At 38.7% G+C, this 17,007-nt stretch overlaps 3 protein-coding genes across 3 annotated transcripts; 2 read left to right on the top strand and 1 right to left on the bottom strand.

Annotated features, from left to right (window-relative positions):
• Positions 1-1,724: 1,724 nt before the first annotated feature.
• Positions 1,725-12,318, top strand: C922_04638 (hypothetical protein; the record flags this gene model as incomplete). Its single annotated transcript, XM_008820217.1, has 2 exons — positions 1,725-11,981; positions 12,151-12,318. The coding sequence occupies 2 exons, from the start codon at positions 1,725-1,727 to the stop codon at positions 12,316-12,318; spliced, it is 10,425 nt and encodes a 3,474-aa protein (XP_008818439.1).
• Positions 12,319-12,831: 513 nt separating this feature from the next.
• On the bottom strand, positions 12,832-13,842 carry C922_04637 (hypothetical protein; the record flags this gene model as incomplete). Its single annotated transcript, XM_008820216.1, has 1 exon — positions 12,832-13,842. The coding sequence occupies one exon, from the start codon at positions 13,840-13,842 to the stop codon at positions 12,832-12,834; it is 1,011 nt and encodes a 336-aa protein (XP_008818438.1).
• Positions 13,843-15,189: 1,347 nt separating this feature from the next.
• C922_04636 (hypothetical protein) lies at positions 15,190-16,446 on the top strand (the record flags this gene model as incomplete). The annotated part of the gene is made up of 1 exon (XM_008820215.1): positions 15,190-16,446. The coding sequence occupies one exon, from the start codon at positions 15,190-15,192 to the stop codon at positions 16,444-16,446; it is 1,257 nt and encodes a 418-aa protein (XP_008818437.1).
• Positions 16,447-17,007: the final 561 nt, after the last annotated feature.

Genomic DNA, 17,007 nt, shown 5'->3' with positions numbered 1-17,007 from the left:
TCAGCCGTGAGATAAATTTTAATTTCGTTCTGCTGAACGACGAATGTTCAAAGTTTCTTTTTTTTTTTTTTTTTCTTATCCTATATTTCTGTTGCATGTGGTATGCTATTTTTAGAGCATGTCATATGTGTGCCGATATTCGTAAGTGGCAAAGGCCACGCAGACGATACTACAGAAATGGAATGCAAAACCGTCGAAATTGCTACTATGATAAATTAACAAGTTGGAGAAAGCCCATACAGGAAAAAAAGCGAATTAGTTATGAATAAAAACAAGATATAATTGTTAACTTAACCCCGCAAACAATCGTTTCTTCTTTTTTATTTTTTCTACACCCCTTTGTATAAACTCTCATGGTTATACGTAACTGTATCTCTTTTTTTCTTTTCATTTTCCCCTAGATTCCTGCTCCCACTTAAAAAACAAACGTTGTGAATGTTTCCACATAGGAAATGCAGACGGCATAATATACATATGTGCCCACAATTTATAGGCACATGATTTTCTTTTTCGGTCGCTTCAAAGTAGCTAACTTTTGGCTGCATTGCGTTTTTTTTAAAAGAACATAACAGCTAATACAGCATACGTCGTGTGAAAAAAAAAATTAAGTAAATACCAAAAAATAATTGAGTATGAAAAAAACATCCTATAACTTGTTCTGTTCAGATGAAATTTTTGCCATGTAGTGAAGCCCATAAAAATTGCATCATCGCGTTATGTTTTTACATGAAAACATATGAATTAGCATACCAAGGATAAATGAAAAGGGAAAGTACGCTGTGACTTTTTCGTTTTGTGCCTCCATTTTTTCTCTTTACTATTTTTTTATTTGCTTATTTTCCTGCAAACTTTAACTGGAGAAATTAAAAACGCAAGCGCCAGGAAAAAGCGACATAAGTTCGTTTTATAAACGACTGTTTTAACCTCCGCTGGTATGCGTTCGTACACCATAGGATAGGAAGTGTTTACCCCCCTACCATATCCATGTACGTATATGCCTCTATGTTTGCGTTCTTATATGTATGTTATTATGCCCCCACGTTCATAGGGATAAAAAATTAATATATGCGCATTCTACGGAATTGCACTGAAATCCGTGGAGGGGAATATCCATTTATCGTAGTGTAAACTTTGGAAGAAGTCGAGTAAAAAAGCGCCCATATTATATTCGCTTACGTAGTTGTGGTAGGAAAAAGCGTAGCTCTGTGTATTTCCCCGCGTAACTCTCTATCGAACCATGCATGAAACGCATAAGGCGAGTACTGGCAGGCTTTCTCGCGTTAACACACCTGCATGTGTTCCCCTGTTAAATTACCCATTAGCTGCGTAACCCTATGTTTTCCGCGTTATTTTTATTCATCACGGTGTTCCTTACCCGTTTGTTTCTGCCATTGTTTTCTGGCTACACTTTTTGCCTTCATTTTCTGCCTCCACCTTTTCGCAATCGCCGTGCACATTTTTGTTTTTGATGCATCCGCAATTCATGCAGCTGCCATTCTGCGTCCCCAGCACGAACACCCATTTTTGAGCACCCCACTCCGCCCATTGTTCGTTCTTTGTTGGAGCATTCTTCATTTCTAGGGCATTTTTCGAAATATATTCTGTGGAGGTGTTTTATGCTCCACTTCGCGGAAGCGAGCAGCCCCTTGCCAATCGCCGACTCGGCCGGAGTGCCTTGCGAAAGCAGGGGATCCGACTGTGTTTTCTGAATATTGGGGGCGAAGATGCACGGCGAAAACGAGAACGAGCTGGGCAAGGAAGGTGCGAACGAGCAGGTGAATAACATGGAGGAGGTACACGAATTTCTGTTCTTCCAAAAGGGGAAGGTAAAGAGGGAGCATATGGAACTCGTTAAGAATAACATCGAGGATATTCTGAACGGAGGTAATGAAGAGCTGTCTGGGTTGCTTAATTTGCTGTTCTTCACGAAGGATGCCAATTATGTAAAGAACAATTTATGCATTTGCCTGCACCAGTTATCCAGAACACTGAATGAAATGAATGTAGAGGATATGAAAAAGAAGGTTTTTAAATATATATTGAAAAAGTTAGAATACGCGAAGTACAGCTATTTCGATAGAGCCCTTTTTTGTAAGAAGTTTTTATCCTTCTGTTCAACATATGAAGATATATCATCAGAATTGAGGAACGTAAAATGCTTCCATGACTTATTTGTGAATTGTTTATCATTCTTAGATAGCCTATTCTACAGTAATGATAAGTTGAGCAAAAGGAGTCACAAATTTCGTATGCTAAAGAAGGGGGCCATCAAAAAGTTGATGGTAATTTTTTCCAATATATGTAACATAGATAAGAATGGAAGGGGTGAGGAGAAAGAAGTGGGGAAGGCCAATCGATTGAAGGGAGAGGAAGAGATGGATTACATACTAAATGTGTACGCTAATGAGAAATATTTTTTCTATCTAATTGTAGAATCATTTGGTCTATTTTTATGTAAAAATAGCGAAAAAAACCTTTTGGATAAAAAAAAATATGTGGACAGATTTACCAACAATTTTCTTAATCTTTTAAATTCAAACAAAGAAATCTTGCTAAAGATTAATAGATCATTTAAGTACATTTTTCAAAATGGAAAGGATGATAAAATATTCCAGAGCATCCTCAATCATATTCATAGGTATGATGAAGTTGCCTTAGTCAATGCGTCTCCTTTTTATTACTACTGTGAAATGTACACCAAGGAACACTTTTACACTTTATTAGAAATAGTCATAAATATGAAGAAAAACAAAGATGTAAAGAATTGTAACATTCTATATTTTATCCTGTTTTATAAATTTCACATAAATAATGAGAATGACTCCGTTTTAAAAATGCTAATTGAAAGAAACCAAAAATTAAATATTGTAAAATTTGATGAGAAGATCATTTTTTTAAAAACCGCCACGTATTTACTTTCTACGAATAAAGGCAAAGAAATAAAGGACATTATTCTGGCAAACAAAAATATGATAACGAACTATCTGAAAAAGGATTTAAATGAAGATGTCAAATTGGAGTGCATAATATTTTTGCGAAGTTTGGGGAGTATTCTAAAAAATGACAAAGATGTGTATAAAACGTTTTCACCACTAGTTTTAGAAATTTTAGAAAAATATGGAAAGAATAACGACAAGTTTTTGCAGTACTGCTTGTTGTTCTATATCGATTTGGTGGATTCCATCGAGGTTAATGAAAAACTGCTTTCCACTTTTAAGGCCCACTTAAACTTTTGCTTAACGAAGCAGATTTTAAAATATATTTACGGGATCAACTTGTTCTTGCTTCTCTACATGAAGAATAAAGACGCCGCCTCTGGTGTTACCATTAACAACCACATTAACGAGATTTTGGGCAAAAGTTTGTACAACCAAAGTGAGCTCTTCTATCTGTATGATATAATTGAGTTGAAAAAAATTCCCCCTAATAAATTCTTCTTTTACGTTTATTCGCTTTTGCTGCTTTTGCACTTCCTGCTACACGAGGAAAAGAAGATACTATCAGAGTATGTGAACGAGATAGTGAAAGATTTTCCCACTTTTATTTACTTTGACCAGTTGGCCAAGTCGCACGTACTACCCGTGTTACTGGGGGAGAAGAACGCCGAGGAGGAAAAGAAAAAAAAGGCTCCTGCAAATGCGCCACACGAGAGTAAAAAAGGACTGAAAAAAGATAGCCCCCAAAATAAGAGGGACAATATGCATATGTTGACCCTTCTCACCGTGATGTGCATGCTGCAATACTTGGAAGAAAAAAAATTCGACAAAACTGAGTACCGGAAAAAAAATGAGAAAAAATTCCACACCTACTTGTTGAGTTTAAAAAGGGGAGGAATTATTAACGAACAGAACTGTGACTACCAAAATTACGTAGACGACTTTGACATGCTGCTGGACATCTTGCTCATGCAGAAGGAGATGTGCCAAGTGCTGCTGCACTCGTTCTATGTGTACCTCTACCTATATTGGAACAGTGGCCCCCGTTTTAGATACGAGAATGGGTACGTTCTGAGGCGATTTCTATTCATCCTTTTGTCTTATGTGTCCAAAATTGAGCTGGATCCCACGGAAAGGAGCAATTTCTACCTTCTCTTGTTGCTATGCTTATGCCACCCGTGCATATTTTACAAAAACATGAGGAGCTCCGTAAGTAGGAGAAGAATGAAGAGGTATATATGTGGTAAAATATTGAGCCACGTGAACCTAGATACGGTTATAGCTTTTATCGTGAAAGGCTCCGATTACTACAACAATGAGTTACACAAGAGTGTCTGCTTACATTTGATCGAGGTATTTTACATTTTGGAAATTTTACCATCGTGGAAGAAGAGGCAATTTGCAAAAGCGCGACAGGTGGACGGAAAAAGTGTGTCCATTTTGAAAAATAGGGCAGATAGCGCAATCGTTGGAGATACACTCGATAGGGAGAAGAAAAAAAAAAACAAAAAGGTAAAATTCGTATTTGGTGATGCGTCAAACTATGCAAAGAACTATTCAGCGGTTGCCAATGCGGATGATGGACGGAACTTGGTAAGATTACACGATCCTGAAGTTAAAAGAAAGCTAACTGGTTTGACAAGCAAACTGATCGACATGCTAGATGATAGCAGCGTAGAAAATGTGAAAGAAGACGAAATCGAAATTTGCAAATGTCCGTTTAATTCGCTGTACGTGGACAAGAATGTGTACCAGACTACCATCGTTGTCGAAAGCAAAAATGTGAAGCGAAATAAACATCTGTTCTCTATGTATGATGAAGAAACTGCGGAAATGATCATGGTGGAAGAGCTGAACATGAGCAAAAAGGCTACCGCCAGCAGTAGTACAAGCCCATCGAAAGATAAAAAAGGAAATAAAAGCAAGGGGCTAACGAAGGAAGACCTAGAAATGGAAGAAATAAAAAAGCAAAACGAGATAAGGATAAAAGTACACGGAATAGTGGAACGAAATAAATATATCCTAGAGTGTATTAAAAAAATGAGTTACATTGATGATATTTACGACACCAAGTATGTAAACCTGTTTATTAAAAAAATTATGGCTTTTTTAAAAAACGATTTAACTAGCAGATATTCACAGGCCTATTTGAATAAGATAATTCAGAACATGATAAGCACAAAATTGCTGACGTGCAGAAATAAAGTTACGAGATGTTTATACAAAATAAGTAAGTACAAAAAGGCAGACGAGTCAGCACTCATCATTTTCAGCTCCTTCAATAGGAATGAAAAGATATCCTACGTACTGACGTTATTCTTATTCCCCATAGTATTGCACAGTATTAAAATAATAAATGATAAGGACGTAACTCTGAATATTTTGAAGACGTTGGAAATTCTCCTCCACTCAAAAACTAAGATTAATGATGAAGATGCGCTCAAGTGTTTACAAATTTCGTTTGAGAAGTATCCCGATCTGGACGTAGAATTGGAGTCCTTCCTTGATAACTTCAATTCGTATTTACTAAGTGAAAAAAATGTAAAAGCGCTCCTCGAACTTTGCATAACGGAGAATAAAAAACGTAGGAACCTTATCATTAAATCCTTCTACAAATTTGTAAGAGATGAAAATGTTAAAGGGGACAAAAATTCATTAGACACCATTTTTAACAACGAATTTATACACCTATATATGAATATTTTTCAGAATGATTACAACGAGGAGACGCACAAGTGCTGCGAAGAAATGATTCGCACGTTGGCGATTGCTCCCGTCTCAGATCAGTACAAGCTAATAGATTTGCTGCAGAAAGAGTGCAGCGATTTTCAAAATATGATCTGTAAAACCATTGTGGGGTCAACAAATAGGAAAAAAACCAAGGAACTACTTTTGCAGCTAACATCCAAGTATATAACGTTTAAGGAGTATGGAAAAATTGGAATATTGAAAACGATTGAAGAGCTGGCCAAGGAGCATTTTGTTATCCTCATCGACGATGTAGAATTTATTTTAAATTTTCTGTTAGGTTTATGTTTAGAAGAAAAAAGCGACATTTCGAAAATTAAAGAGTTTGTCCTTACGTGCGGTTCCTCCGTGATTAACTCGTATAATGAGTATTTGCTTAAGAGTAAAAGAAAGGCAACCAAAAAGAAGGGGATCAAAAAAGCTCCAAAGAGTGCAACGAAAAGAAACTCCAAGGGGAAGAACAAGTCCCCAAATGGAAAACACCAATTGGGCGAATCCGAAGAGGAAAATTATGATGAGGAAGATGACGATTTTAAGTTTTACTCCTCAGACGCCTCTGTATCATCCACGGAGGTTAATAGCAGAGAAGATTCGAAAAATGAAAATAAAGAGTTAGAAGAAGCCTTCCAGAGGATTTACAAAATTCTGAACAAATATCGCGACAACAAAAAGAGCAACAACAAAAGTGCCGTGGACTTGGTCGTTGTGATGTATTATGGGTGGTTAGGAGCGAACTTGAAAAAGGAATCCCTTGTGCTGTTAAACAAGCTGATAGAACAGATTCTGCACAAAGACACGAACAATTTTACCCAGATAGAGATAAGCGGCATAATCCCTAAATTTATAGAAAATTTAAAAAGCGATAAGGAAGACTTCAATGAAGAGTACGAAGATGAGGAGCTTGAAGAGTTCGATCAAATGAACTCAAACATGACAAGGTCAGTAATTAGCAGGATGAACAGTGCGAATAAGAAAAAAACAGTCACATTTTACATCAACGGGAAGGTACACAGCTCTACTAAGGGAGCAAAGGGCGGAGCGGCCGCGGTAGCAGTAGATGGTGACAAAAAGGGTGGAAATGTCGCGGCATCTGGTGAAGGAAAAGAAAGCGAAAGTGAGACGCAAGTCGGGGGAGGGAAAAAAGGAAAGAAGAAGGCCAATGGGGACAAAGGAAACAACAAAAGTGGTAGTACTACTAGTAGTAGTAACTCCCTTAGTTGTAGTGCCCACACAGATGGACTGATTTACCTGGAAAGTTACGATGTAGCCATATTGGTAGAAAAAATATTTTCCATTATTCAAACGCACAAAGATTTGAAAGTCAGAAAAGGGTGCTGCCTACTCCTGGGAAGTGTTGTAAAAGCACACGGCATGCATATACTGAAGAGGTTCAACATTTTGGGCAAAATAAACTGCAACATATATTCAGAAGATGTAATTAAGAGGCAGAGTTTTTACCTTACCTATGGATATTTATTCAAAGTGTTGAAGATAAAATTCGAGCCGTATATTTTAAGAAACTTCAAATTGCTGCTAGAATGTTACAAGGATAACGTAAACAATATAAAGGTCCTTGGAATAAGTGTCATTGAAGAAATTTTAAATGACTTAGGTCAGTACGGATTGAAGAAGATTTTACCCTTTATAATTTTTAGCTTAAAAAATTCGAGCATTAGGAATAAAGACATCGTGTCCTATTTGGATACCCTGCATTTAATCATTTCTAAATTTGACATAATTTGCTATGTGGACAATCCGACGTTGGCTAATTTGGTGAACTTACTGTGCGAGTTGGTATCCGAAACGAATTCCAAAGTAAGGGAAATATGCATAAGGATCTTTAACAAATTGGAAAAGATGATACAAAATAGTGAAATGAAGAATATAAGTAGGCAGCTTCTGTTATGTATTTACTCTCCAAATGATAACCATTTGTGTGATTTTTTGGACCTTTTTTCTTCCATTTCGTTTCAATACAAAATTGATAACATTTCGCTCTCTCTACTGTTCCCAGTTCTTAAGAAGGGAATAAATAACATCAGATTGGATCTGAAGAAGAAAGCTTTGCAAATTTTATATTTCCTAATTTATCTGGTGAGCGATCAGTCGCTGTTCTTTATTTACTATGATAGTATATTCAAAATTTTAATCGTTCTTTTGAATGATGCGATTCCAGAGATAAGATTTTTGACGGCCAAATCGATTGGAAACATTTGCTACTTCTTAGATGTGAACAAAAAGCTCTACTACATTCAGTACATTTTTAACATCCTCATTAACACCGAATCGTCGGTAGAGAAGAGTGGCGTCTCTTTATGCCTATCGTCCATCTTAGCCAAGTGCTCAGAAACCATTGCTGAAAATTTTATATGTACTGTTGTGCGTCTCATCGATGTGAAGAAATACATCGAGCTCAAGGATAGGCATGGGAAGAAACTAAAGCAAAGGGCGGGGAAGATGATTAAAAGTGGGAAGACAGCAAGGAATAGGGGAGGAAAAAGGGACTCTGGAAAAAGCTCCAAATCGGTTAAAAAAGGCAAAGTCGCAATTGAATTCTCCACTGAGGACGACGAGGAGGATGGGGTGCAGTTCGTTGATAGCGACATGGAAGAAAGCGCCTATTCAACCGGAGAAGGGGAGGATGACGATGATGAGGAGGATGACGATGATGAGGAGGATGACGATGATGAGGAGGATGACGATGAGGAGGAAGACGATGAGGAGGAAGACGATGATGAGGAGGAAGACGATGATGAGGAGGAAGATGAAAATGATGAAGAGGATGACAAGGAGGATGAAGGCGACCGGAACGACCAGAGCAGCGGGGACGAAATATACACCCGATCGGACGAAAGCGAAGACGACGATTTTGAAGCGGACGAAAAGGGTAAGCCGTCCAAGGGGGGAAGGTACTACGAAGAGGATGAAGAAGAAGACGAAGTAGACGAAGAGGACGAAATGAACGAGGAGGAGGACTCGCTTACCGAAGAAGAAAGCGATAGTGATGATGACGTATTGAGCAAAAATGCTGAAAAGAAGTCGACCTATTTGAGTGGACTGTACTTAATAGAAAAGAACGAAGAGAATGATTACAACATCCATATAGATGACGATTTGTCAAATTGGAACCTGATGTATGATAAGAAAATTATGAAAAATGATAACTCGAAGGAGGGACTCATTGGCTTCTTCATATACATCCCGGAATGTGCCCCGAGATATACGGAAAAATTTTTAAAAAAAATATTGCAAAAGTTGCTACTCTGCCTTAACGACACAAGTGAGAAAATAAGAGACATAGCCCTGAGGTCATGCAAAGTGCTGATCGGCATATTCTCCAAGAACAACACGTCACTCATTTTAAAGTTCATCGAAAATAAGATATATAATAGATACTGGAGAATTAGAAAGGACGCCATACTCTTGCTCAATGTATTGATTGAAAAAAATATAGAAATTAATAAGGAAGAAAAAGACATAGAAACATTGAACTTGTTGCACGAGAGGTTTTACTTCATGTTATCCCTTATATGCATTATGAGAAATGATAAGAATGTAAATGTGAGGCAGACCGCTTATAGTATTTACAAAAACTACGTAAATAAGAGAATATTACAGGAAATGTGGCCCATACTGCTAAAAAAGATCACACAGAACCTGTCCTCTAGGAGTACTTCAAAGCAGGTCATCAGCGCGTCAGCATTGAGTGATTTAGTTTTCAAGACAGACTCGAGTAATTTGGAAAGCATATTAGAAAATATGGTCAACGAGTTTAAGACGACAAAGTACACCTCCATCAGAAAAGGAATCTGTTTCGGATTTTGCGAAATTTTTTCCAAAAATAGGTATCACAACTTGGTTGTTACCCATGTGCATAACATTATTTACATGATTAAAGAATTAGCAAATCACAAGAACACAGGAGATATAATAAAATTACTCTCCTTGTTGCTAAAAAATATTGACCCATTTGTTTTGAAGGGCATCATTAAGGACTTTGTCAATGACGTTATGATTGCCACTCAAAATAGGAATAGTCTGAAAAAGTTTACTTCCAAGCAGTATATCAGTTTTAAGAGCATTAAAATTTTCCTAAATGTGCACACCGAATTGGTCATTGATCTTATTGTGGACAGAGCATTGCTACCTCCGTACAACACTGCGAAGATGAAGCTCCTATCCTACGTTTCGTATGCCAAGTTGAGCAGTTACACCCTCCTATTTAGGAAGCTTTTGCACATTTTTATCAATTTGATACTGCGCGGGCTGAGAGAATTTAGGAGCCACGGCTTTGACATGAAAAACTACGCTGCGGTTGTGTCGTACAGCATGGACGAGAACAACCAAGGGGGAGGAAAAAAGGAAGTCGTTGCCTCTACGGAAGAGTTAAAAGTGCGGAAGTTGGACGGGGAAGAGGTGGAGGGAGAGGCCAATGAAGAGGAGGAACAGGTGGAGGAGGAGGAGAACGACGACGTGGACCAGGACGACATTGACGAGGCTGAAGGGGAAGGGAACAATGGAGCCTTCCAAACGGATATGAAAATACAAGACATTATAATCTCCCTTAAGTGCTTCCTAAAAAATATAAGCGACAGAAATGTGGACACGCTGACGGAGATCCTCTTTGAGGGGCTGCGAAAAAATGACAGCTCGGTGAATTTGTCCTACGCAAGTTTGGAACAATGGGGAGATGACGAAAAGCGCGAAGATGGGAAGAACATGCAGTGCTATAGGGCAGAGTTCAGCTGCACGCATGATTATGCCAAAATATGCAGCGGAGCCAAATTAGCCGAACTGAAAAAATTCGAAAGCACCAAGAGAAGTGGAAAAGTGAGGGAAATTATTCTGTCCATTTTTAAGTACATGCTGGATATCATAAACGAAAGGGACATCTCTGCACTGAATAACGACTCCCCAGCAGTGCACAGTTCGAATGTGACGGAGCCGAGTAATAGCCGTAATAAGGAAAATCTGCGAGGATACAGACGGGTGCACATACTACACTCGTATAGAATAATTACGTACATAACTATGATATCAAAGTATGCACTAATAGATATCAACAAGAAGGTGCTGGAAATCGCCTCCATCATATATGTGTACCTAATTGAGCTGATAAAAATGCTGGATAGTAACTGCGCCTACGTGGAGACCTTCCATGATATTATAAATAAGTACAGCAGTGATAGCAATTTTGTTCCCGTGCCAGATGGGAAATACGAAATTGTAGGGTTAAATATGAACAAGAAATTGTTCGCCTCCCTGGTAGGCATGTGCACAAATGTAATTTTGCTGTCCACAAATCCGAATGTGAAAATCAAGGCAATCGAAATCGTAAGAATGATATTTTTATATACCAATAGGGAGGTATCGAGTCCCCAAATTCTGAAGGTATCTGGAATTTTAATAAGAGTGTTAACAAATAAATATATTGATCAAGCCAAAATTTACATTTTCTCAACGTTTGAAGTCCTAATTAGGAAGGGCAGCAATTTTATCCGACCTTTGATTCCCCAACTGCAAACGTGCATAATAAAATCGCTGAGTAACGAAAAATTGAAAAATCAAATTATTCACATTTTGAATATCATTTCGGAGAAGAAACTTTCCAGGGTGGATTTGCTGATTAATGATTTGCTGAACAATATTAATATACAGACAAATCCGCAGCAGTCTATAACGATTTTTATGATTTTGTCCAACATTTTGAGCAGTCCAGATGTGAACATAAAAACCATTTTGAACAAAATTATTAACTCGGTAAGGTCAAATTTTGTGCATAGCAATTGGAATATATCCTTTTACGCATGCAAAATTTATGTGCTGTTAATATTTTTCCACCTGCCAAATAAGAAGCAATACTTGGAGTCCATCCTTGTAGCGGAAAAAGCGACGATCGATTTTAGCACCTACTATTTTGTTCTACACATAAGTGAAATAAATAATTTTTATGACATCCTGAAGAGGGAAAATATGACGGATTCTTTTAAGCAAGTGTATGAACATATGCTGAAGGACGAGATTAGCAGTTTGCAAAATATTGCCTACCAGATATTTTATAATATCTCGAAGCATGATGACGAGTGCGTTTCCTTTGTGTATGGCCTGCTTCCTTATTTTAAGCTACCCCCCATGACAGTCATTTCGGTTGAAATTCACCGGTACTATTTTAAGGCCCTGAGGAACATCTTTAAGAAATGCCCCGGCATTTACAAGGAAAGCGAGACCAAGTTTTTGCTCGTCTTGGATAACCTCCACCTGGCCCTGTCTAACACGGCTCAAGTGTTTAAATCACTGGTAGGGAGTGCGCGTGATGGGTTTTGCCACGACGATATGAATGTCCTTTTATGTGTGCCTATCCGGGGGCGCCACTTAAGTGCTTGGGAGAAATAGGATCCCCGGTCACCTTTTACGGTCGCCATTCCAATTTGCCACTTTTTTCCCCCCTTCTTTGCCACTTCTACAGGGAGAACGCTGCGCCAAGCACGTCCTCGAAATAAATGACGAAGATCATCATAAAGCCAAAATGGACTTCTTAAAAGACAACCTGGAAGGGACAAAATATAATCTGCTGCTTGAACAGGTAAATCGGCTTCTGGAGAAGAAACATAGTATAAAATCGGACTCGGAGTAGTCCATCTCTTTGGTACCATGTAACATGTGTATGAAAATTTCGTACATTTATGCCCCGTCATTCATATGTCCTCTGGCTAGGACCATGGGTGTAGTTCCATGGGTCCCTTTTCGAGGAGTTCCTAAGAAGTGTCCTCAGATCCTTACTCGAAAAGTGGGCCAGGCCGACGTAAAAACGTGCTAAGTTAGCCTACTTCCCGTTCAGAACTTCTGAACAACTTTTTTGTACATTAAATGTAAATCAGTTTTATAATTCACAAACGGGTTTTTAAAATCATCCTTTTTAATGGCCGCTTTCGGAAACGAAAAGGAGGACGCGAAGAGGGAAAAAACATGTCTACGTGTTTCCCCAATTAAAGGGTTTTACATAAAGGTGTGACGTTTTCCTCGTTGGGTTCTCTGCCCCTTGCGCATTAACCCAGTGGGTGATAAAAAGGCGCTACTTCCCCAGGGGGAAATGAGCAGGGGGGGGAGAGTGTACCCACCCCCCCGCACAGGTCCACCCCCAGGATTATCACTTAAGATGTATGCGCCCACTGCGTATTCGATTTCGCTGCGAAACGAATTGAAAGTTTTTAAAAAGCTTGTAGCGTCGGCACATCACGGCTAAATTGTACGCCTCGAGATAATCGTTGTTTTGAATTTTAAAAATGTGAAATTTTCTTATGCCCGCCTCGTTATAGACGCAAATGTAAGCATGTTCAGAGGAGTCGTAAAAGACGCCCCTATATCCACTTTTATTTTTATCAGGCACAATTTTTACATTTCTTGTGAGATGGTGATCATATTTTGCACTCAAATTGCTGCTCTCATTGATATTAAGTGGTGTTTTGTTAGCTCTCTGTTCCTTGTCGATTTGTTTGCTATACTTTTTGATGTACTGCTTGGACAGAATTATAGCTTTGTTCCTTGCTGACTCGAAGTTTCTTTTTTTTTTGCAGCTGAAACTTCTGAACACTTGAATCCCCTGTTTATAATAATAAACTAAGAACCTTTTCAGAACATTATCGTAAACTATATTTTTCCTGCTATTTTGAATTAGCCGAATTCGTTGTCTTCTCTTTTTCTTGGGATAAAAAAATTCCAACCTTTTTTCTGCACAGGTATTTATAACTCTCTCATCTTTTCTTTTTTTCCTTCTTTTTAATCCCCCACTTCTTCCACTGAAAAATTTCTTATCTTGGCAGAAGAATAAGTTTCCTTCGTTTAGCCTAAGTTGGGCTGTGCTGCCAACGATACACCTGTTTGTCCTGTATTGGTGAGTGTCATTTGTGTAGCCTTCTTTCTGCTTCGGATACATAAAAGTGTGGTTTGAAAAATTCTGAGATGTGAAACTTGTTTTCCTTTCTTCATCTTCATCTTGGTTAACACTCGTTTGTTTTATTCTAAATCGTGAAATGCTTCCAATGGGGTTGTTTAGGAGGCTCCCTTCGATTGACAATAACCTTCTGTTACGCCTGCATAGTAGGTTCCCCCAGAAGATATATGTAATCTCCCTGGTATAGAAGTAATACCTGGGAGTCATTTTTTCCTTTTTCCCCTTATCTGTGTTTTCATTTTTTTTGAGTACTTGTATTATGGGGGTAAAATGGGATCACGCTGATAGTTTTTCCCATATTAGCTGGTACGCTCCGTAGCTATTTGCGCGCACTGTTAGTGGCTCCCTCGGCTGGTGGATTATCCCCTGGGATGGGTGCGTGTAGCTGAGTACGCAGATGTACAGGCCATGCGGGGGTAGCATATGAGAATTGTCACTGCCATTGCTATTACCATTGTTATTGCTTTTCCTGTCGCTGGAATGTTCTCTTTTTTTTCTCCGTTTTTTTCCCCCGTTTTTTTTCCTTCGCTAAATGGCGAACGGGTTTGCCACACTGAATGCACAATTTTCATTTGCGTGTAAGGAACAAGCGGCTATCCGTGCACGTGTTGAGCGAATACATTTCCGCTCTTTGGAAGCCCCCTTTTTGCGTTTAAAAGAGGGTTACAATTTAGTGATTATTTCATTATTATTATTTTTTTTACTCCTCTGCGTGAAGAAGCAGATCGCCGCTTATCTACAGAATCCTTTTAATGCGGGTTGAAAACGTAAGATCACCTTTATTGACAAAATTAAACAGTGTTCCTGTGGCGCGGCACATACCGCCACGTGAATTGTTATAAGGGAAAACAATTTTGCAGAGAAGAAGAACCCATTCCCCCATGTTCCGAATATGTCCCAGAAGAGCCTACTGGGGAGATAGTACTTTACAGCTGCTGAAAAGCGTACTCGTGTTTTTTCGCCTTAGAGCCCAGTGTATGTCTGGGGTTAATAATAGCATAGCTTCCCTGCGTGGAATATTAACAAGGGTGTGCGCAAGTTTGTGGGTGTTTGTAGATATGGTGGACTGAAGGGAACTTCCGCTTTCTTTTCCCTTTGTCGTACCATATAGCGCTCTTTTTTGTCACATTCCACCGTTGCAGCGCTGCTCTGCCGCTCGGTATATTATCACCCCATTGGGAGGGCTAAAGGGGAGGAGGAAGCAAACATTTTTCTACTATAAACATGCGAAGAAATGCGAACGAGGGGTTCTTTAGACAAAGCTATTTTTAACGCGGAAGGGGACTCAACAGCAGCACCTTCTCTTCAGAGCAGTCAGAAATTAAGCGGGGGCGAACATGAAGAGGGACGTTTTATCATCGGGAAACACACACCCGCATGTGTACGCACCGATGTACATCATCGCGTATGTAACTGCTTTCATCTTTTGGGCCTCCCTCCCAGCGAGACCAAGGCGCGTAACACCAGAGGAAGCAACAGGAGAAAGCAGCACGACGAAGAAACACGACGAAGCAAAAAAAAAAGAAAAAAAAATGAACATTCAGCGACGTTAGAATGAGATTTCCAGTCATTACATTTAACGTTGTGCTTATAATTTTGACCCAACTTATGAAAAACTTCGGCAAAACATTTTTGTCTACATGTGGCGCAACGCAGGTCGTAAAAAATGTGTCCCACCAGAGGGGATGTAAAAGAATATTTCATTTTTTAACCACACAGAGTAGTTTTAAGCAGGGGTCTAAATTATTTATGACCAAGAAGTTTAAGTACAAATATAAAAACTCTCTGGAAAGAAGAATACGAAAGGGAAGAATAAGAAATGAAATAAATCAGAAATTAAAAAAAAAAAATAGTGCCTACATAATGATAACTGAAAAGTTAAGCAAATTAGATCCTGAACAGAAATACTTTAAGTACGACAAAAATATATTAAAGGAATATGAAAATATTAAGGATATTTACAAAAATAAAAAGTTAGGACGTAAATTTAACCAGTTCGATTATTGGTATTCGTCTAAAAAGAAAGAGGCCAAGTATAACTATAGTAGACATGTAAATTTTACCATCACGGAGAATAAGTTTAATTTTAAAAATGTCTTTTCGTACTTTCACATACTAGAGATTGTGCATGAGAAATTTAAAAACAACGCTTTTTATATTAACGGGCTGCAGTCCTTTATTAATAAGTACTACGACCCGATTACTCAGAAACGGATTAAGTACTACGACAAAATTAGGGAACAACTTGAGCTGAGAAAGAAAAATGGAGGGGATAAAACTGAAGAGACTCATCAGAAGGAGGGGGATTCTGTGGATGATGGCTATACAGGGGAAGTAAAACAGAATTATGTAGCTCCGACGCGTGGCTCATCAAAGAAGGAGGTGAAAAATGGTCAGTCTTCTCAAGAAGGTACACTAAAAAGTGAGGATAAAATGGAGTGCACCAAGATGCAAGCGAAAAAAGACACATTGACATCGAAAAAGGAATTCTTCGAGATGATACAAAAGAACCTCAGCGAATTTGAATATTCAAATGAAGTAAGTGAAGATTCGTCGTTTAAACTTTTCGGTTCGTCTACAAGTTGCCTTCTAAAGAAAAATGGCCCAATCGCCTATGACATAAAGAACCCCTTCATGAAGTCAAAGATGTCATCAAAGAGGAGGAGGTTTAAAGAGAGGAAGCTCTTCGATATTATCAACTTTAAGTGCAAGAATAGAAGGGAACGGCTAATGCAAACCGCCGTGCGGAAATTGGCCAAGAGGAAAATGAAGGACGAAAAGTATATTTTGGACCCAATGGAGCCTGCTTAATGGGGAGGTGAGCATCTCACTTGGATGGGGGAAGTACACACCTGGATGAAGCTCATAATCTGGATAAGACCACCCCTTTTTTTCTAGCAGCTCGCACCGTTCGCAATAGCGCGAATACTTTTGAAACTTTTCCGCCAGCGTCTTTGAGTGTTTAGGCGAATGGTCATCTTGGATAAGCCAGCCCGCAACTGGTTAGATATATTTATCTTATTTTATTTTGTTTTATTTTATTATTATTTTTTTTTATGTCTCGTTTTTTTGTACATGCATGGAATAGTGAGGTGGAAAGCGTCCCAAGTGGAGGTGGCATGCCTTCTGGGCATCGCTAATTCATCAGTTTGCACTCTGCAATTTGCAATCTGCAATTGTGCAGACCATAATTGCTTCTAATTTTCCTTTATTTTTTTGAGTCCAACGAAGCCCCGGGGAGTGTTTCTTTTCTATGAGGAATAGTGTCCACGTGGTGCGCACGCAAGTACCTACCACCTTGCCTACCTGCGCGTTTAAAGTCAAATGGTGCGATGCGTCACAAGAAAGTGCAACCGGGGAGATACATAGCAC

The sequence above is a fragment of the Plasmodium inui genome (genome assembly GCF_000524495.1).
Source record: "Plasmodium inui San Antonio 1 unplaced genomic scaffold supercont1.26, whole genome shotgun sequence".
NCBI classification, from domain to species: Eukaryota; Apicomplexa; class Aconoidasida; order Haemosporida; family Plasmodiidae; genus Plasmodium; species Plasmodium inui.
Note: the sequence above shows the minus strand (reverse complement) of the source record. Positions and strands in the feature narration are given on the sequence as shown.